Source organism: Colletes latitarsis, chromosome 14, assembly GCF_051014445.1.
Source record: "Colletes latitarsis isolate SP2378_abdomen chromosome 14, iyColLati1, whole genome shotgun sequence".
Lineage (NCBI taxonomy): Eukaryota > Metazoa > Arthropoda > Insecta > Hymenoptera > Colletidae > Colletes > Colletes latitarsis.
Window position 1 is genome coordinate 19,317,139 of NC_135147.1, and position 23,077 is coordinate 19,340,215.

Genomic DNA, 23,077 nt, shown 5'->3' on the forward strand with positions numbered 1-23,077 from the left:
ATAATTCGATTAACAAAACAAGTAGAAATGCATATATTACACACGATAAAGTAAAATGGAGGATGCAGAATTTAACCTTTTTTGTATTTACGTTCAGGAAAGAGAGTTTCTAGAATCACCCTGCGTAATATTATCCACTGCGAGAATTCAGCGATTAGTTTAATCGCATCATCACTTTCGATGAATGCAAATAAGGATATTAAAAGCTAAATCGAATTACCTTTGTCTTTAACCTTCGAGCAAGTGCTTTGGCTCTTCGATTACTTTCAATCGATAACTAAGCCAATTTTTCGGATGAAATTTAATTGCATTCTTCGTTTGCAACGAGATAGTTTTACCTGAAAGTCAAGTAACGAGAATTTTATGATAGTGTTCGATAACGAAACTATTTTATCGTTAAATAGTATTAAACAGAGCCTATGAAAATTCTTTGTCGTTGTGTTCTGTAAAATATAGAATTTCAATTTTACGAACGTTCTTAGAACCGGTTTTAAATATATTTAAAAAATATTACAATATTAAAATATTATTCATTTACAGAAAGAAGTATATTAAAGTTGCATCAGAATGAAACATCGTTTTCAGTAAAGTTTATTTTACACGAAATATTATAAATTAGACAAGTAAATGTTATAGTTTTATTAACTAGGTTCAATGTTAAATATATATCGATTATTTTATCCTTCGTCACAAACAAAATTATAAAGCTACAAAGTAAGAATTTACAAAGAAGTGCAAAGATGTTTGGAAAATTCTGAAAGTTGTATAATGGAACGCTTAGGCATTTTTGGGACTAGCGACGTGTTCAGCTAAGAATTTGTAAGTTTGCAGTTGCGTTATGGTTGTATTTGATCATCGATATATATTATTGTCAGGCTCAAAATGAGTTTTTCGTTAGAACATCGATTTCGTATTCTCAGGAGTCGAACATTGGAGCAAAATGAAAGCCGGAGATGAGATTGTGCGGGTTTCGAGGAAAACCCAGGAAGGCTTAGAGTCTCGTGATTCTGCGGTATGAGAGACCAGGAAGCTTTTCCGCTCTAGCTACATCGAAAATTAATTTCCCCTTTCTTGAATTTCTTAAAAACATAAACACCAACTCAAACGTTTCTATCTGACATATTATGTTGACTTCAAAAGAAACATGACTTTATAACTAGAATATCGATGCGTGTTTTTCAATTGCTATTCTGTAACCACCCCGTTTCATCCCCATTTACCATATCAAACAAATCTCAAAACGACTCGGTACGAGTTCACCAATATTCATATTTATATCATAGACAAGTTAGAAATACGGTGCGTCAAAAATTATTTTTCATCGAGAAATACTCATCCAGGCAGAGATTTTTCAAACTTATTTGAACAATCCACTCTGACGGTAATAGCATCGTTATCTTGTTCAGGTTTCGATGACACTCGACGTTCGATCGACATTACAATAAATGTCAACGTGTAAATTTTACCGATACCAACGACCACTCATTTGGATTATTTATTATTAACAAGCATTTCCATTCGATTTAACAATAGTTGTCGATGAATAATCGTTCGGTTCGCGATTCCACGAGATCGGTCAGCCGATCGCGTACGAAATCTTTGTCAATGGGGACCGTTTTCACAGGAGGATCCCTCGAAAGGCAGGAGAACAAAATCTGAGTCGAATCGCGATGGCGGAAACGAGCTGCTGCAGCCAGTAACCTAGATGCGCGCGCGACACAAACGCCAGGGAAAAACGACAATAATGAGGAGACCAGAGATTGACTGCAACCTCGACAATAATCACGTAAGACTGACGCGAATCGATTAGCCCGCGGCGAACAGAGGGGAAAGAAGAGAAGAGAAATAAGAAGGGAAGAAATAGTAGCGGGCCATCGACGCGGAGGAGCGTATATTTTCATCGCGTTTCGCGCGACGAGACTCGTCTCGTCCCTACCCAACAAACGTAAGCTCGAACGCGAAAGAAGAAGCTCGGGGGAAAAAAATGTTCGAGTGCCTCTGAGAAGATTACCGAGCACTCCTGAGACACTTTCTGACCGAGAAAGGGCGGCGTGGCTGAATACAGAGAAACGAAGAGATGTCACTGAATCACAGATATTACGTGAGTATCAGACATCCTACCCTTTCAGAGCTTCTAAAGTTCCCGAAGAGGGGATTAAGCTGGTTTTGATTTACGCATTCATTTTTCGAACAGATCCCATTTTTTTCTACGAAAAGAAAATAAAACTTGAACGTTGGTCTTGAACTTTTTGTTGGATCCATTTTTCAGTGAGAATTGTGCAAATGAAGAAGCTCGAGTATCAGTTTAAATTCAATTTTTGAGCATTGAATAATGTGTTTGATTACTTGTTTAATAAAATTCGTTTTTTCTGCGATCGTTAAATAATTGTATAATTCCAGAATGTTACGAGTGAATTTAATTTCATCGGCCCTTCGGATTAAAAACCCTCGAGAGGCTTCGAAAAATCAATCGATCGAATGAAATATTTTAATTCCCACCTGTTTTTGTTGTAACGAGCGTGAAATTAAATCCACGCGAGTGCCAACGAACAATATTTGTAGGGAGAACGAGCAAATATTTTTAAACAAATACGATCGTTTCGCACCTTTCATCGTTCGTTTCTTTCGCACGGATCTAAATCGGTAATTAATATTGGAAAAAAGAGAACTGTTTTGTAATACGTTTCTTTCAGAATTTAATATTTATTCCGATGTTTATTTTCGTTAAAATTTTAAACACGATACCATCGAACTAATGTCGAATAAATAATATTTCAGTTCTGCAATTTATCAAAGGGAACCTGTATTAACACTAGAACTACCAACAATTATGGTGTATTTATTTGTACCAAAGAAATTAAAACAATAGACATTTAAAGAACTGTATAGTACAATGGAAATAAATGTCTATTAATTCTCTTACAGAAAATTATGGTAAATTTTCGAAAATCCAATCGAGTAAATTTTGTATTTTTATTAGAAATTACGAATGGATCATTTTAACTACTTCGATAGTTTTAGTGTTAATCGAACACTTATTTTTGCCGCGCCGCGAATGAATTCTGGCTGACTGCGCGCCTATGGAATAAAAATGATCGCTCATCCGTGGTTAAATCTCGTCCGATAAACGTTATTCCGTTTCCAATAATATTTCTTTTCACGGAACAGCCGTGCTTAAGATGTTTTCAGTGAGCCGCGGACTGATAGGACCCACTGTTATTTCCCTCTTTTCCGTGGGCAAAACTTTTCAGTCTTAAGAGCCCCGAAGGAGCTGCCGCGAACGAGAACGCTGCGAAAGTCGGTTACTGGGTTGAAATCATTCCGAAAGGGAAAGACAAACCGCCCGGACTCGACCGAAATATTTCCCCGATGATGCTTTGGACGCGAGTCGTTAACTCTTTGCCTTCTAACGCTGAAACGATACTCGCAGTTCGAACCAGATCTAAGTAAACTGTCATAGAAAATTCAACAAATACTAACTTGAAAGAAACAATAAATTACCATCATAAGCTGGAGTTGGTGGTGTAAACGAATTCAATAAAATTTTCATTATTCATTAAGTGGCTACCTTACGTGAATTTTTTCTTATTAATGCTCTGTAATTTATTATCTTTACATTTATGATTCCTGGTAATAATATTAATTTGTTTCAATTACGAGTTATTCGTAAAGTAAAATTTGGTAAAGAATTAGTATATTTTTTTTTCCTTGTTACTATTGCCTATAAAATATTTCTTCTTCGAAGGTTGTTTACTTAAAAATAATTCTGGATAACATTGCTTAGTTTTTAACGACGATAGTGGGATTTAGGGGAACTAAAAAGCATAGAAACTCGTAGAATTCCGATCTTCTGCCAATTCGAACTATCGAAAATTATCTGAACCCACTATTGTTTCCTACAATCCTGTCGCAGGATCGAATCCTGGTATAAAGGAGTTAAAGCGGAACGCGTCATGGTTCCCAGCCGCGCTGGCTGCATCGTCGTTTGCATCGTTTTATCATACATTACTTCTTGTTCCATCCTGCCACAGAAATCCGACCTCTTGCGGAATAATTTCCCCCAGGAAACTCGCTCGTCGTGAAAAATTATTTTCAAAAATTGCTCCATCAATATTTAACTAATACATCAAGGTGTCGCGGCATAAATATTTGGAGAACACTTTGATCTTCATGGAAATAATCTCAATTTTAATCGAAAGAAAATATTTTATATTATAATTTGTGGACGTCATATTAGGAATAATAATTTCAGTAAAATTTTAATGTACGCATAAAAGAGAGGTTCGTTTTGAATATTGAGATCGAAGGATGCTCCAAACTTTTCGACAGCAGCGAGAATTGCTCGATCTTCATGGAAATAATCTCAATTTTAATCGAAAGAAAATATTATATATTATAATTTGTGGACGTCATATTAGGAATAATAATTTCAGTAAAATTTTAATGTACGCATAAAAGAGAGGTTCGTTTTGAATATTGAGATCGAAGGATGCCCCAAACTTTTCGACAGCAGCGTGTATCCTTCAAGGGAAGCGATCTTGAAGGGTTGACGCGCGGCGAACTATTTATTTAATCTGTGTAACGTTAAAATGGAAAATCGATCGTCGGCGGGAGAGAGTAACATGAAGAATGCGCCGAGCACGGCGGTAAAAGTATTGCTGACGCGTTGGAAAAATCACTACCGTTTCTGGGGGAATAAATTATTGATATATGGGCCCCTCTTTCTCTTACGGTTCACCTGCTGGCCGAGTTCAAGAAGTTAAAGGGGACCTTACGGTCCTTCCTTAACCTCTTCAGGCCATGACTATCTCTTTCACGGTCCTGGAGCTTTGATTTTCAATTGATAACAGTAATAATATCAATACTAAGTGGGCTTGTATAATTAACAACGTCGATATATAAAGAATTTACAAATACGATAACAAAATTATAGACATGGAAGATCCAGTGATCTTGAGGTTGCAAGGTAAATACCTGGAAATATAAGATTAAATGAACACTATTCAAATGCATTGAATAAAGTCCACTGTATCCAAAAATTAAAAAATAAGAGTCTTTGATATTCCTGATCTCTTTCAGGGTCTTGAAGTTTTAGTTTTCTATTGATAACAATAATAATATTAATACTAAGTGGGCTTGCAAAAATAAAATATCCAGCGATTTTGAGATTGTAAAATACTATTCGAATAGATTGACTAAAGTCCACTGCATTAATCTTCCATCGCAGGAATTTTATTGTACCTTCCAAAAATTACAAAATAAGATTCTTTGATGTTCACTCATTCATGATTTAATTAATACTCGACCTAAACAGTAATTTCTTTTTTCCTGGGTTCTCGATCGGTCAGATTATGCAATAAAAGGTTATTACAAAATTCGTCGTAGTTTCCTTTGTACTTCATACTACCAAGGTAGATTACATGCTCGGGGTTCGATTTAATTTAAGATTAGACTGAGTAGCAGCGTATCTCTTCATCGGTGAATCCCTTTACACTACAATTTAATGTTAGCTTTCTGTAATTTCCTTTATTCCCCCATTTTGTTACACAGTCTTTACGCGAGCGTCATAGAGACGTATCACTACTATCATAACTGCTGTCAGTATTCAACAACGCACTTTCGAACCAATATTTGCGTAACATATTTATCTTCACAGCTATGCGAACAAAATCTATATTTACAAACTTTTGTTTACATAATGCCACGCAACATCTATACGTGTATTAACATTTTTCCACGGGACACGCCGAGGTGTGTTGTTTAATGTGTAAAGTTCTGATGAGTTTGCGACACGTCGATCTATGGAGGAAATACGTGGCGTTTCACAAGTTCTAATTAGAACGTCGATTCTTTCCGGCCAATAAAGTCAAATACAATGAAATTTCGTAATTATATCAGAATAATCGATAAACTCTGGATAAACAAGAGTAAATATTGAGAAATCAGTGCTACCTACTAACGAGTCTAATGTTTACATTAGTGTGCTGTTATATCTAAGCAAGACCTATTTAATACTCATAAATTATTATAGTTAATACTTTTTTCAAGTCACAATATCAATATAACCCAACTCTCTAGTTCAAAATGTGAAAATATACTCTTCGAAAGGGAATTGTATAGGATGTTCCAGTAATCAAGGAACAATTAGAAAGGGAGTCTAAGTGAAAAAACGAATCAAAATTGTAGAATAAAATTTGTTCACATGATATTTCGTTTTTAAGATAATTGAATTTAAAAATTTGTGGGTCATGCGTGCGATTGAATAGAATTTGCTTAGCGCGTCTGACCATTATTCGTCATTTCTACTTGCGCGGACGTCCAAGTCGTATTCTATGGAACGCATATATTTCCAATCTGTGGATCTGTTCCTCCAAATTCCTATTATAGTTCGATGTGTTTTTGCTAGGATATATTCGTTTTGTTATTATTTATATTTTAAATTGAAATGAGTGAAGTTTAGTGTTAATATCAATTTTAACAAATTTAATCCATAGCGAAGTATTTGTTCCTACGGTGAATTTTCAATGAAACTTCTTTTAATTTATATTTTGTTATTATGGAGTACTTAAAACAGGTCAATAAAAAGGAAGGTATGAAGGTTTCAAGGGACTCACCATTCGACGCGAATAATTTTCTTACAAGCAGAGAGCCAAGTTTTGTGTTAATATTAATTTCAACAAATTTAATCCATAGAGAGGTATTTGTTCTTACGATGCATTTTCAATGAAACTTTTTTTAATTTATATTTTGTTATTATGGAGTACTTAAAACAGGTCAATAAAAAGGAAGGTATGAAGGTTTCAAGGGGCCCATCATTCAACGCGAATAATTTTCTTACAAGCAGAGAGCCAAGTTTTGTGTTAATATTAATTTCAACAAATTTAATCCATAGAGAGGTATTTGTTCCTACGATGCATTTTCAATGAAACTTTTTTTAATTTATATTTTGTTATTATGGAGTGCTTAAAACAGGTCAATAAAAAGGAAGGTATGAAGGTTTCAAGGGACTCACCATTCGACGCGAATAATTTTCTTACACGCAAAGTCAGCTGGTCGCCAAAGATAAACGAAATTTAAAATCTCATAGTTTCTTGAAAACGAGCGCCGTTAGTCGAATAATCTATTATAGTCGCGGGGCCCTTATTGCGAAGTTTTTCGACTTTGATAGAGTGGAATTCCAAACGGTGGAAAGTTTCAGGAAGGTTCCCAGGAAGACGGACGACGATGGTTACCAATCGCTCAAGCGTTATCGAGAAAATATGACCCTTTAACGAGATTTCCCTGTTCCGAGCGTGAATCCTGCACGGAAATCTGCGAAAGTTTTTCATCCCCCGGTTTTCCCGCGACGCTCGGGACACGTCGAATTAATTTACGAGCGAGCCAACGTACAATTCCCTTTAATGAAATCAAACACAATACCCTCTCCACGGTTTCATCGCTCGCGTCGAACTTTTAAAAGGTCGCCGATATTCGCGCAGAAATTCAATCTCTTTTATGTCGTTTTCACTTCGGCCCCGATGGAAGTGTCGTTTTTATCGCGAACACTTTTTCACGAATCGAATCTCTTCTCTCTCGTTCTATCTTTCCCTTTTTTTTTTTCGTTAAATTGCACCGCGTTTAACCCAGCTTGCGATAAAGAGTGCGATCGAGTAATTTACGATTTTAACCGGCGCGTTTTATTGCGATCTCGGGGGAAACGCGCGAACTTTTCAGAAGCTTTTCGCGGCCCTGAAAGGGGGGGTGTGCAGGATCGTTCAGTCAGTATCAGGGAAATACCTTTTAACGAGATTTTTCAGTTCTTTCCTTGATTCTTTCGCGAAGAGCGTTTCGAATAAGACGCGTACCCGGAAGCGTTTCCCGTTTCCTGTGCGCGTTTGCCTCTGATTGCCTTTGATTGACGTCTGCTCGATACATCGAGATTCTTTATTTGCACGAGAACGGACGAATATCGAGATAAATGACAATTCTACTAAATAATAATCCTGTAAGTCTATCTGAAAAGAAACCTTTCCATGAAAAATGATGCAGAATTGCAATTATAAAACATCTGCTCGATGAGATTACTTCTACGAGAACGAGTGAATATCGAAATAAACGACAATTTTACTAAATGATGATAATAGCATTTTCTTGAGATTCCTCAAGTTGTATGAGCTTCTCGAGATAACGACTGACAGGGACCTGATAAAATAAAACGTAATATTTGACAAATGTTTATAATTTATCGTTGCAATAAAGCAGACTAAGCGCAGGTAACAGGCTGAGATTAAATCTTGGCAACATCACCAAATAACTGACAACGTGTGGTCAATTTGAATTTTATGCTAGCGTTTTTCAACGATGACAGCACCTTGTAGCCGAACAAATGGACTTTCTAAGCAGATAATGTAATGATTTATTACTTTCGGTAGAATGGCTGTTGACCTTTCGACCTGTTGTTTAAATATTTGATCGTTAACACAAAGCTATTACTAACTCCCAACTGTGATTAATGACTGCTGGAACGAGTTGAGTAGTTTCATCATCTACTTACTCGTGTAGGCAACCCGTGTCACCAATCAAATAAGAGATTATTACAACGAACACACTTCGTATTCAAGGTTTTCCTTTCAATAAATTGTAATTCCTTAGCAAACATATCGAAAACACACGAAGACGAATGCGCGTCGACAAAAAGTATTTTAGAAGACATAACAAAGTTACCTGGAATATCAACCTGACGAACGTGAGATCAATCGCTTTGCCCGGAATGATAAATAAACCAAATGAAAATAATTACGATTATAATATGATTTTCTGCTATTTATCTAGTTTTTAGAACTACCATGTTGTAAGGCAATTTTATCATTTTGTGACGTACCTTAGATGAAATCTATATTATTATTATTCATTTATTAACGGGAATAAACTCTTTGGTACAGGAGATGTAATATGTGAGGAACTACAAATGTTGATTTTACATTTTAACACAAAATTTTAACAAAATAAATTAAATTACAATACGTTGCAAGAATCATTTTAGACTTTCTATAAAATTACATGATTTAAAAAATATGAGAGGAATATTGTCATATCCTGGACTACAATTATTTTTGAGTTCGTTAATACATGTAAATATTTCACCAATTCCAAGAGAAAGGTTAAGTGAATTATCATGAATAATATCCTCTGTATATACTGATTAAAAAAATTCAGCAAAGGCATTTGCCACTGATAAATTGTCCATCAACATATTATCCTTATAAGTATACCACGAGGCAGGTGACTTAGATTTCTCTAACGAATTAATAAAATTCCAAAACGATTTAAAATTTAGGATTTTACATTTCGACCTCACGTCGGAAAAAATTAGGTAGTTTTTGCAGGATTTGGTGACTTTGAAACGAATATTAATATTTGTCGATGAATATTCGGTTGGCTGCATGAAAACATCTGAATGGCTTTATAATGGTTCTTCTTCCACTTCGCCAGGTATTTCTGCGCTACGTTGTACTTTTGCAACTCCGTTACAGCGAAGAGTCGGAGTATCGAAACGAAGGGAACTTCAGCTCTCGTCGAATAATAAATCACCGTTTCAGTGAATGGCTCGTGACCGCCTCAATGGCGCGAATAAATTCAGCCGGTGAATAATCGAGAGAAACGGTTCCGTGGAAGTCGGTGAAAAACAGTTCCGCGAGCTACGCGATCGTCGGCCACGCAGAGACAGGAAGTCGGTCCGTCGATCGACCGTGAGCCACCGTTTTTCCGATCCCGATGAGACGCTCCGCGCTGGATGGATTCTGTCTGTATCGAAAATCGGCGAGATCGCTCGGGGGACTCGAATCTCGGTCGAATCTCACCGGCTGTGACCGAGTTCTATGGATCTCCACGTATCGGGATTGATAATGCAGCCTATCGCGGAACGGCTTCATTCTGTTAGAACCTAACCGCTCAACCATAATGCCTTTCGAGGTTAGCGTATGCACGACGATGACGACCTCGAATGTCGTTGCTCCCTGAAGTCGAGGTTCGAGACTCGGATGCCTGGGGAAAAGTCGAGTCGAACGACTCTTACTTCGGAAAATCCGACTGGTTCTACCTAGTATCCACTTTGTCAAAGTCACAGTCTCTCACCAATTGTATTTTATCTTTCGAAAAAAGAACTATTCAAAATTTATACGTGGAGAAAATTTGATGAAGCCTGAAGCTTCTCGACCAAATTGATTACACTTTTCTCGAGATGCAAGGTAGAGATTTGTCCAAAATGCGAAAGTCGAGTCGAACGACTCTTACTTCGGAAAATCCGACTGGTTCTACCTAGTATCCACTTTGTCAAAGTCACAGTCTCTCACGAATTGTATTTTATCTTTCGAAAAAGGAACTATTCAAAATTTATACGTGGAGAAAATTTGATGAAGCCTGAAGCTTCTCGACCAAATTGATTACACTTTTCTCGTGATGCAAGGTAGAGATTTATCCAAAATGCGAAAGTCGAGTCGAACGACTCTTACTTTGGAAAATCCGACTGGTTCTACCGAGTATCCACTTCGTGAAAGTCACAGTTTCTTACGAATTGTATTTTATCTTTCGTAAAAGGAACTATTCAAAATTTATACGTGGAGAAAATTTGATGAAGCCTGAAGCTTCTCGACCAAATTGATTACACTTTTCTCGAGATGCAAGGTAGAGATTTGTCCAAAATGCGAAAGTCGAATCGAACGACTCTTACTTCGGAAAATCCGACTGGTTCTACCGAGTATCCACTTTGTCAAAGTCACAGTCTCTCACCAATTGTACTTTAGCTTTCGAAAAAGGAATTATTTAAAATTTATCGCAACGAATGTGGTCAAACGTTCATTTTTCTCGAGATGCAAAGCAGAGATTTGTCCAAAAATATACCTTCTTCTTTATTGGGGTGGGAATGACGACAATTTTATAAATTCGATTTTACAGGGTGTCACGTTTAAGTACGAATGTTGGACGATCTCATGAAGTATTGAAGGTATCAAAAAAGTGTTCTTAGAAAAGTTGTTTTATTTAAAGGGGTAAATTATGTGGTATAAATAATTTTTGCATAGGTGGAGTGGTAGGGGAGATTTCAAGGTCAAGATAATTTTTTAAAATGGAACCATATATTTTTTTGTTAATAATACGATAATCTAAATCTCTTTGGTGTTTCAATTATTGACTCAACAAATGACTCCCAGTTCAGTTACATACAGAAGAAAACATCTCGTCGATTATAGGGACAACACTGTACACAGTTTTCTTTTGAAGAGATTTGAGATTTGTCCAAAAATATACTTTCTTCTTTAACAATTTTATAAATTGGAGTCTATAATCTAAATCTCTTTGGCGTTTCATTTATTGACTCGACAAATGACTCCCAGTTCAGTTACAGAAGGAAACATCCCGTCAATTACAGAGACGATATTGTATACAGTTTTCTTTTGAATTTCTGTTTAATTTACCAGACGTGTTACGAAGATAATAAAGTCCTCGCGATCATCGACGGGATAACGAAAAATTAGAATCCAGTCGGACGGGCACGAAAGTGGCGGTTGTAACGAATTAATCAAAGACACGTAGATAAAACGTTCGCGGCGTTAACGTCCGAGATCGCGTCACGCTGATCCCCCCCGGTGGAAATCATTAATCTTGTTAAGAAGCTGTTTCGAAGTCTGACACGTGTTCGCGAGGCAACGCGTCGGGATCAACAGCCCCTTCGTTCGGTCCAGCCGAACATCTCGCGAGATTAGCCTAGCGTGAAAGAACGAATAAATAGACGCGCCCGGACGGAGCCTATTTACAACTATATTTCAACGAGTCAACAAACCCGGAGCGATCCCGCCGATAAATAGCAGGGAGGAGCGTAAACTTCGTAGACGTCGATCGATCAAAACCGTCAGGCCATCGGCGGTGAATTAAAATAAAACCGTGCCGAGCAGATCCGATAATCTCGACTCTCGACAGTTTTGTCGGCCGAGTCTCGATTGTTTACCGAGATTAATCAATGGCCGCCGCGGCGGAGGGGAAAAGAAGCGAAATGAAACTCTCCTTCTCTCTCTCCCTCTGCGTAAATCCGCAGCGGATATAGCACAACGCCGCGTCCCGAGAGCGGAGGGATGATCGCGAGCAAAGGTGGGGGTGGTTGGGCTCGCACTGCCAAAACCCGCGACCCAGATACCGATCGACCCACCGACACACATTAGACGGGGGGAGGGAGAGGGTGCAGAATGCTCCCAGTGCGAGACGAACGGAGAACTCACCCCTTTGCGCCACGTACGCTGCGTTTCGGACCGTTTTCCCTCTCTCTTACTCCCACGCGATCTTGGGGAAGGTTCCGTCCTCGTCCACCGACGGCTATTTAAATTTCTTCGTTGCTCCACCGTTTTCCGTATTTCTGTTTTCAACGTCGTTAGCTCCCGTTCATTGTTTCGCGACTTTCTTTCAACTTTTGCTTGTGATACTCCACCCCCTCTACGCGATACTCCGGCCTTCTTGTTCGTCTCGCTGCTCGGCGTCTTTTTGTGCAGTCGGTGCTTTTTAATTTTCCCTTCCCTTTGTTACTCCGTTTATTATCCCAACGTAACCGTGTACGCAACGCCTGGTATATTCGTCGGTTTATTTATTTTTACATTCCTGGTTACTGGTACACAACAGACCGGAAATATTCGATGTCCGTCTCGACTCTCAGTCAATGCAAAATAATTACAAATACTGTATATACGTACAACGATCGACTATTTTTACTGTGCACTTTTCTATATTTTCTGTGGCATAAAATTTCTGATCAAACCTCATACACTTTGTATACAAATAATTAATATATAATTTCTTCTAGACTACGAAAGCTTAACAGGTGTAAATAATTTATTATAACCAAATTGCATTTTCTATATTTTCCATGCCAATGCATGTATATGCATAACTAAATTCTTCATCGTATGATCTAATATCCTCCGTAATAACAATTATTTAAACTATGTTTATTGCATAATTAAATTATGAATATAGGATTCTAAATATCACATTCACGTTATTGTTTTAGATATAAGGAATTGTAATTTCACTAAAAACTCTAATTTAACAAGCTCACTGCCAGATCAAACCCGTATAATATTCTGCAAAAATTTTGATTTTAGACCATTGTAAGCTACATAACTTAAAATTTCTTTCAGTACTTATTTTCGTAACCTTGTTAAAATTCATAAATCCTATCCAAATTTATTTTTCTCAACGTCTTAACTTCAGAATTTTTCTATTATCATAATGGTAAATCCTGTCACCTATATATGGGTGACGTGTCAGTGAAAGTGTTAAATGGGGCACGTGTTCCTGTTGTCCAATCTCGCTGAAATTTTGCACATAACTTTTTTTCACCAAGTGTCACAGTCTGGAGGGGTGCGTCAAATAGTAATCGAAAGTCGAAAAATAAGGACCGCCTTGTCGCGCATGCGTGGGCGCGTGGCGCGCGAATACTCGCCATACGCGCGATTCTCGACGTTTGGTCCCAGACAGAGAGGCTCGCGCGCCCTCGTGCCACGGTTCCGCCTTGATGCGTCCGCACTCGGTGCACAGAGTGCACTTAAAGCGAAGCTGCATCAGCGACTGCTTCCTCCCGCGTTAAACGCGGAAGCTCGACGAAGACGAAGCTTCGAACGGTGAGCGCATTCCGCTCAGAATAGAATCGCGGTTACGCTGTTCCCCGCCATCAGCGGAGGACATTGAAACGGACTCATCGATGCGTCCGCGTTGCTTCTACGTGTTCAGCTTTTTTCTACTGAATAATACGAAAATACGTTTCGTAAAGTTCGGAGTTATTAACGCGGCGCGGTAAAACCGTGTTTATTGCGCGAGAGCCTCCATGTTTGTTGCACGGTGTCAACAGGCGGGGGAGTTTGGTCGCTAAACAACAAGCTGGGTACATTAGTGGGAATGGGCTGTGTAGGGTTATTACGCTCTCTTAGATCTTCTGCAATTTTCTGGATGCCAAAGTAGTACAGTATTTCTCGTTTATATTTAAGTAGTACTGTGTTTTTTTAATTTTCTTCAAACTTCTAGTTGGACTATGTTTACTTATTTCTCTGAAAGTTTCAAGATGTTATCGTGTTTTTATAGTGTCATATAATTCTAGAAACGTAGTTCGTTAGTTTCAAAACACTAGCCTAAAATTAAGTTTTCTTAGAATTTTTGTATCCCTGAATGTTTACCAAGTAGATATATTTTTTAATTGTACTGTTCAAGATCAAATGATACAGTGTGCATCATAAATATACCAATCCCTTAGAATGTAAAGAATTTGATCTTTTGGAAACAAATTACTCCATAATAGTACTTCCTTTGTTTCATAAATATACCAACTGTAAATCAAACTCATTTTATTTTAAATCGTATGTACAAAAATACAAATATAATAATTTATTACGTTTATTGCATACTTGCAATAAGGTTTCTTATATTTTTATTTACACTACTTATTTATACTATTTATGATACGCATTGTATACTAATAAATTTATTTGTTGTTTCAAGTGATAAAGTACCAATAACTCGTGCAATTATCGATCAACAAACTTGTAACAGGATTTAACAATAATTACGTCAGATTCGTGTTACGCGTTTTCTTTATGAATCGAGTAACTCGATCAAACGCTAAAGTAGCTGAATGGAGGCAGCCAAATGATAGTCGTAAATTTGTCGTTTTAACATACTGACTGGACAGAGTCCAGCAGCGCGTAATCTCGGCGCTGCACCCTCCCGGTCGCGGTTAATCAGCCGTCGCGGTAAACTTAACCCTTACAAGTTTGTGGGACAATCCGTTTATGCATATTACTGTTCTAAATGTGACGCTGGGTTATACGACTTCGTATCTCGTCAAATTTAATGCGGTTACGAGAAAGTTCAAGATTCTGCGTGTCCGCGCGATCGGGAGCACCGATCGTTACGCGAGACTCGCGACTCTTCCCTCGATTTTATCGACAACTATTTTTTCATACACCTGGTACACCTGTCAGAGGACTAGAATATTCTCTATTTTTATCTGAGATTTCTATTTTTCGAGTCACTGTTATTCGAAATAATGTCAAGTTTGAAGCTGTTTGTAGAGTTTGTAATACTGTGCCCTCTACGATAGACCTACCATGAGAATATTTCATATTTTGTGTAAATCTTCTATTTTTTGAGGCACTGAAATACGAAATGATTTCAGGTTTGAAGCTGTTTGTAGATTCTGTATAACTGTGTCCTCTATGATAGACCTATCATTAGAATATTTCATATTTTGTTGCAGACATCTATTTTTCGAGTCATTGCTATACAAAATAATTTTAGGTTTGAAGTTGTTTGAAGAATCTGTAACACAGTGCCCTTTACAATAGATGGACAGTAATCTTACTGGTAAAAACCAAAGTAAATCTCTATTTCCAAACTAAGGGGATGTGTCTTCATCACGATACAGAATCCTGATTGAATTCGTTTACTTTCAAACATTCGAATCGTCTTATCACTTCTGAAATCAGCTATCGTCGATCAAAGTCATTGTGATTTGAAGTGTCCAACAAAGTTGTCTATACAATACCCGTCAAACTGGTTTCAGATATTTTTCTTTAAAATAATCGCCACTTGTTCCCACATATCGAGTACAATCTTCGAACACCAATCAATACGTGCAATGCGTCAAACGTGCAGCGACTTTCGTTTCGCAGGATCGTCGACGGTTTGGCGGGAGCGCGTTCAGATTTCCGGGTGCGCGCACACGACGCGTTGGATTAAATTTAGGGCACGCCTTATAAATTTAGCTTCTTATGCACGACATCGCGCGGATACGTGACGCTTTAAACGAAACCGTAGGGCGGTAGAGCCGAGGCTCGCGGCGTTATTCCGCCTTAACAATCTGTCGATAATAGGCCTGGAGGGTCATCAAGCGGTGAAAAAGGAAACCGTGGATTGGCCAGGGTGCCAAGATTCAGCGCAGCTGGGTCAGCCCGTCGAGAGGGTTGCTCCCGTTAACGTTTCGATGATGGTATAAAGAGACAGAGTGCGCGGAACAGAGCCTCGGCCACGTTCTCTACGTGCTTTGGATGTGTTCATAATTTCTCGGAGTTCGGCTTCCGCGAGAAAGAGAATCCCGGGGGGACGACCAGCGTGCCAAGAACGTATCTGGCAACGATCCGTTGTACCGGATCATGCCACCCGGTTAATGAATTTTTGACATTTGTTTGCACGCTCTCGACCCGATTCCGGCACGGTATCGATGAACTTTGAATCGGTTACCGGACACCTACAACAAACGTACAGTTTTCTTGGGTTCAGTCCGGGTTCCAATTTCGCTGCGAATCGGTTCTGTTTTGGGATTTATGTCGTGGCGCGCCTGGCGCCTCGAACTTGCACGAAGTTGGACGCTCGTTGGGACACGTGCTTCCATTCTAAATCAATTGCTTCGTCTTATTCTTTGGGGCTCGACCAACTCCTCGCGAAGGAACACTGCGTGTATCGCCACCAACGTGTTTATTTCTGTATTTCTGAATTAACGTGAATCGTTAAGTTTGCAACTGTTCACAACGTTAAGTCGCGAGTAGGGGATGTTCTAAGTTCTGAGGATGGTCATTCCATTCTAAATCAATTGTATCGTCTTGTCCTTTGGGGCTCGACCAACTCCTGGCGAAGGAACACTGCGTGTATCGCTACCAACGTATTTATTTCTGTATTTCTGTATCAACGTGAATCGTTAAGTTCGCAGCTATCCACAATATTAAGTCGCGAGTACGGGATGTTCTGTGTTCTGAGTATGGTTATTCCATTCTAAATCAATTGTGTCGTCTCATTTTTTGGGGCTCGACCAACTTCTGGCGAAGGAACACTGCGTGTATCGCCACCAACGTGTTTATTTCTGTATTTCTGTATCAACGTGAATCGTTAAGTTTGCAACTATTCACAACGTTAAGTCGCGAGTAGGGGATGTTCTGTGTTCTGAGTATAATTATCACACAGGTATGCTAGATTATGGATGCTTTGCTCGGAGGTACACTTCAGTCACGAACCACTTGTATTTGACTCCCGACGAATCTCCATTGCGTAGGAACGCACATAACTTAACTTCAAACACGGATGTACTGTACTCTGCTCTATCTGGGTCAAGAGTGGGCTGTTCATCTTTTCGAGTGCATTCTCTACAACTCTATTTGCATTACAGACATCTCGTTCAGAGGTCTGCCTGAATCATGCAGAAGATGTACTTGAATCCCGGACGAATACGAGCCGACAGCTTCTATCGAGTCATGAGCGCGTTACATGCTCACCTTTACCGAATCGTAAACGTATCGTTCAACTTTATAACTCTATTTTTATCATAGACGCCTCGTTCAGAGATGAACCTGAGTCGCGATACTATTCCTGACCAATCTGAAGGGTCTAAGGAAATTATTACCCACAAATTAACTTCAGATACGAGTGTACTCTACTCGAGAGTAGATTAAGACAAGGTCCACTTCTGAAATTTCATTTTACCTGATTCTATATCTATTATAAACTCTCGATGAAAGATAGTTCACGTCGAGTCGTGAGTGTCATGTTCTTCATCACGAATCCAAAATGTCTAGAGATATACAGGGTGTTTTCCACCCCTGGGAAAAATTGTAATGGGAGAATCTAGGGGCCAAAACGAGACGAAAATCAAGAATACCAATTTGTTGTTGGAGACTTCGTTAAAAAGTTATTAACGTTTAAAGTTTCGACCGTACTGAATTTTTTTCTCGAAAGTGTGCAGGATTTCGGGGGTATATCTATTCACCAAAAATGATTGTAATTGACCCCTGCAACCGAAAATAATTTTTTCAGAACGATTTGAAATTTTTCTTTTTCGTCGAAAAATTTAGACACCTACCCCCTGTCGATTTTTCTTAAAAATTCGTTTTTGATTTCTAGTAAGTTTGTTTAACGCCCTACAGAAAAGTTGTCTAATACTTTTTTGTAGGTACCCATGGGCTCTACCTCAAGAAAAAGTTTCATTGAAATATATGCACAATTGTAGGAGTTATGGTTGTTTGAAAATTGGACCATTTTTATAGGGTTTTTCTCATTTTGCGGGGTCAAGGATCAATTTCTCGGATATTTTTGCGATTTGTACATATTCTCCATCAAAATACGCGTAGTTTGCTTTTTTAAACATTAAAATCGTCCAATCCGTTCAGAAGTTATGACGTTTTAAAGATTCGCATGAAAATTCGGGCAGACATTTTTGGCCTCAAATTAGATTTTCGGTAAGAAATTTTTTTCTGGAAAATGCGTAGGATTTCGGAGGTATGTGTATTCACCAAAAATGATTATAATTGACCTCTGCAACCAAAAATAATTTTTTTAGAACAATCTGAAATTTTTTAATTTCGCCGAAAAATTTCACACCTTCTCGAATCTTTTTCTCGAAAGTGCATAGGATTTCGAGAGTATGTGTATTCACCAAAAATGCTTGTAATTGACCCCCGCAACCAAAAATATTTCTTTCAGAATGATTTGAAATTTTTTAATAACTTTTTACGGAGCCTCAATCAAGAAATTGATATTCCTGATTTTCATCTTATTTTGGCCTCTAGAATCTCCCATTAAAATTTTTCCCAGTGGTTGCCGAACACCCTGTATATAATTTACAATTTAATTTAAGAAACGAATACACAGTGCTCAGTCATCACTGCTATTAGTATTACATAGACACTTTGTTGGGACTTTTAAGTCAATCTCAGTCTCTGTTTATTCCCGCCCACCCAGAATACATCTAATCGGGAATTACCGTGGTTCGGTGGAACTTCGATTTCATAATTCAATCCTCTAGTCGCCGCGGCGATTAAAACGCGAAGCCAGGTCAAAGAAACTGTTCTGTTTACCAGCGTGGCGCGATCCCGGTCGACCAACGCGCCGCCATTATCGCCGGCGCGTTTTGTAATTGAAAAGAACAGCGATACATAGTATCGCGTCTAATTAAGATAAACCACCGACGCAGCCAGATTCGCGATAAAGGGAGAAAGTATTGGCGCTCTCGGATCGCTCGCGATTCCGTGGTTCAGTGGTTAAACGAGACTGCTACGACTATGCACCAACGCTTCGGGGAACTATAGCCGTTACATCTCCGCTAACTTGGCCGCAATAACTCTTTCGTCGTTGGACAAATTCGAGCAGATATCGGTGACACGGCGAAAGCGACCGATTATGAGTGATAACGACGACACGACGAAGTGGCAGCTAGCGGTTTTTCATCGGCGCCGGAGGAGAAAGTATGATTTTTAGCGTCAATTACGGGTAGTTCGAGCACCGATTTAATTTACGAGCTGAGATTGTCTCTGACATAACTGGGTTGATTAGCAGCCGGGGCGTTCTTAAAACACTCACGGAGACGCGGACGATCCTTTGCTTTCACAACAACTTAGCCCAGAACTCATTATCTCTGGGGCTTTACGTTCTAATTGATTTCTAGCAATGAATATCCCCCATAAAACTTACGATTCGTCCGACGACAGAACGATACTTGTTTATTTCACAGGGTGAGTCCACTAGAACGGGTTGCATCTTGAATTTGATGAAAGATGGAAAAGTACTGCGAAGGAGAAAGATGAAGAGTACGATAGAGCCTGTTTTTCTAGAATTTTTCTTCTAATTTTACTCGATTTCTACCCTAAATTTCATGTTTCTCCTATTATTTTACGTTTTATTGTCTCAGACGCTAAGCATGGGTTCCATTGTATGTCTGACTCTGGATTTGTTCGAGGTAAGTCAGGCATCGGGAGTTAAGTGGTTGAAGGATCGACGATCGAAGAGCAGCTTATTAGCGAGCACTGTCGAGTTTTAACGTGACGACTAAGTGATTCGGGGAATAAAAAGGCCACGCGACGAGATCTCCGATTCGCTGGAAACGTTCTGCGGACTCGATCAAACTTTCGCCCGAGGATCAATTAGATTAAAGGAGAACGATAGAGGCGGCTGCTCGTTATCGTTTCCGCGACGAGGCGAGAACGTGGAAGTTCCGAAATCGTTTCGAGTCCAATTAAATCCGGACAATGTTCGGGGTTACCTACTCCCCGGGCACTCGTTACTCCATTTTGTTAAGGAACAGAGCAGATATAGAGAGGATGTGTCTTAAACACTGTCATTCCTTTTTAAATCGGTTTTTATTTGAGGACTCTCCTTAGTTTTCAAGTAAAAACAATCGAATTTTCATCGTTCGCGTCTTGAAAAATTAAATTATACATTTATTAAAATAATGGAGCTGAAAATAACATTTATGTTTACACAAGTTTGATTCTGATTGATTCCAGCAACCATCTGCCGAAAACTTTTAATTTGTGCTTTGAAACATGTAATTTCTGTAATTAGAGTCAACAACAGAGGATGGCGAAAACATATTTGTTGTTAACCAGCGTTATAGTAATAGAATGAATGAGTAGGAAACTCGTTGGCGACTGGATGGCGTCCAAGTTAAATGAATATTACAGTAATCCTACTGTTTGCAGTTAGGTAGAGATGTACGAGATCGAGAGAAATAGTAAACTGAGATCAAGTTGTTCCTCCTGTTAGCTCAGTTATCGTACAACGTTCTTGTTCTCCTCCGGTGGAAAAACGTACATATTTCTAGAAATTATAATTGGTCGAATCGACAAAGAAAAAGGATCAGAGTAAACGAGGAAATAAATATAACAAGCTTCCCCAGAACTCAAATATTCGAACTTAATTACACAAAGGAGGATTGCTTTAATACTAATTCAACTTGGATGTCATCCAAGCAACGGCTCTCATGAATTTTATTATTTAGAGCACACAAGACATTAGTGACCCGAAGACTCTAAATTAAGACCGTGAAATATTATGCGCGTACATACTAGATGCATTAACCTCTTCGGTACGAGCGTCGATTATGGACGACAGTAACCAAATGCGTCCTTACGACCGATCGACGATTTTAGTCCACTATTCGTTTGTTCGATCGTTTAGAACGCTTATAAACTAACATTTTTATTAAATTTGAAAGCCACTCTCATCTTGCAGAAAGACAAGAAAATTAAACGATTTAAAATGTTTTAATTTTGTGGAGACATTTCTCACCTACTTCAATTTTTTTCTCAAAAGAGGGTAGGATTTCGAGGGTATGTCTACTCACCAAAAATTATTGTAATTGACCCCTGCAGCCGAAAATAATTTTTTCAGAACGATTTGAAATTTTTTTTTTTCGTCGAAAAATTTAGGCACCTACCCCCTGTCGATTTTTCTTAAAAATTCGTTTTTGATTTCTAGTAAGTTTGTTTGACGCCCTACAGAAAAGTTGTCTAATACTTTTTTGTAGGTACCCATGAGCTCTACTTCCGAAAAAAGTTTCATTGAAATATATTCACTATTGTAGGAGTTATGGCTGTTTGAATATTGAACCATTTTTATGGGGTTTTTCTCATTTTGCGGGCTTAAGGTCCAACTTTTCGAATATTTTTACGATTTGTACATATTCTCCATCAAAATACGCGTAGTTTGCTTTTTTAAACATTAAAATCGTTCAATCCGTTCAGGAGTTATGACGTTTTAAAGATTTGCATGAAATTTCGGGGAACCATTTCTGGCCTCAAATTAGATTTTCGGTAAGGAATTTTTTTCTCGAAATTGCGTAGGATTTCAAGGGTATGTCTAGTCATAAAAAATGATTGTAATTGACCCCCGCAACTGAAAATAATTTTTTCGTAAATGATTTGAGATATTTTAATTTAATCAAGAAATTGATATTCTTGATTTTTGTCTTACTTTGGCCTCTATAATCTCCCATTAAAATTTTTCCCAGGGGTGGCCGCACACCCTGTATTTTATACAAAATAATAGACTCTTATAAAGCGTTTTTAGGAACAGCGTAAAACGGGGATGTAAAGGGTGATAAAGTTCTGTGTATCGTAGAATTATCCGAACTTTCTCTTGTCGATACAGTTTGAATTCCGATTTGTTTTCCTTCGCGTTGGTTGATTTTCATTCGTTCGAATATCCGCGGTATTCCAGGAACGCAAGACAAACATTCCAAAAACTCGGCGCGGCCGCGAATGAAATAATGGAGGAGCGGAGGCGATTCGATGAAAAACGCAAAATCCGATAAATTCCACGAGTTCTCATCGCGATGTCCCGAGTTGACGGGGGTGTAGTTTCGACGTCCGTCCAAACGAGTCGATAACTCCTACAGAGAACTAATCGACGATTTGTTGTGTAATTAGTTCAGAAATTTTTCTCAATTTCGCAACAATCTCGCGCAACGATCGCACGTAATCGTTTAATTTTTCTTCGTCTTCTATCAATTTCATCCCTTAACACGTTGCCTGCCAGATTAAAATTGTAACATTTGTCTCGGTACTTATTTCCGTAACCTTGCTAAAATTTATTAATCCTATTCAAATTTGAGAATCAATTGTTTTAAATAATGATAATATTCACAACCCTTTCCAGTCTTTGGGTGACCATTTTCAGTAATTCCATTTCAGTAATCATCTTTCTTTAATATAATTTTTAGTTTGTTCTCGTCGTTATTATCGGTATAATTATAAAACGTGTTACTGATGTGATTAAAATGATTCTTAATTTTTACTAAAAATTGTAAAAAATTTACTCGACTGAATTTTTGCAAATTTACCGTGGTTCTCTATAAGAGAATGAATAAACATTTATTTCTATCGTATTATACATTTTTTCGAGTACCAATCGTTTTAATTTCTTTGGTACTAATAAACACACCATAAGTGTGAAGAGGTAAAAGGTACAAGAATACCAAAGAAATTAAAAATTTTTATTCGTCTGTTATGAGAGAGCAGACTAAAAGTATCTATTTTTATTTACATTCAAAATAAACTATTAAAACCATAGACTTGAATTCATAAATTTACCACATCCACAAGGCATCAAAAGCAAATAAAACTCGTCTATTTCGTGCTGTAAATTTAAAAAGGGGTTGAAATTTTATGTCTCGACCCAGTTGCGTGGGACACCCTGTACAGAGAGATTCGTCCGTACCCTCGTCGGACATTATAGTCCGGCGACTACGTAGGTGGCAAAGATATACGAGACACCCTTCGTAATGGTCACGCTAACAGAA

The 23,077-nt window shown here is 38.2% G+C and overlaps 2 protein-coding genes across 3 annotated transcripts in view; one reads left to right on the forward strand and one right to left on the reverse strand.

Annotated features, from left to right (window-relative positions):
* Positions 1-23,077, reverse strand: part of LOC143349686 (mediator of RNA polymerase II transcription subunit 20-like) — a 182,047-nt gene that overhangs the window by 48,734 nt on the left and 110,236 nt on the right. The window lies entirely within an intron of this gene.
* The window catches only part of LOC143349685 (facilitated trehalose transporter Tret1-2 homolog), a 145,761-nt gene that overhangs the window by 22,366 nt on the left and 100,318 nt on the right, over positions 1-23,077 (forward strand). Inside the window, exon 2 of the mRNA XM_076781094.1 lies at positions 1,625-2,101. Within this exon, the coding sequence (XP_076637209.1) occupies positions 2,078-2,101 (24 nt within the window). The 5' untranslated portion in view covers positions 1,625-2,077. The remainder of the gene's footprint in view (positions 1-1,624; positions 2,102-23,077) is intronic.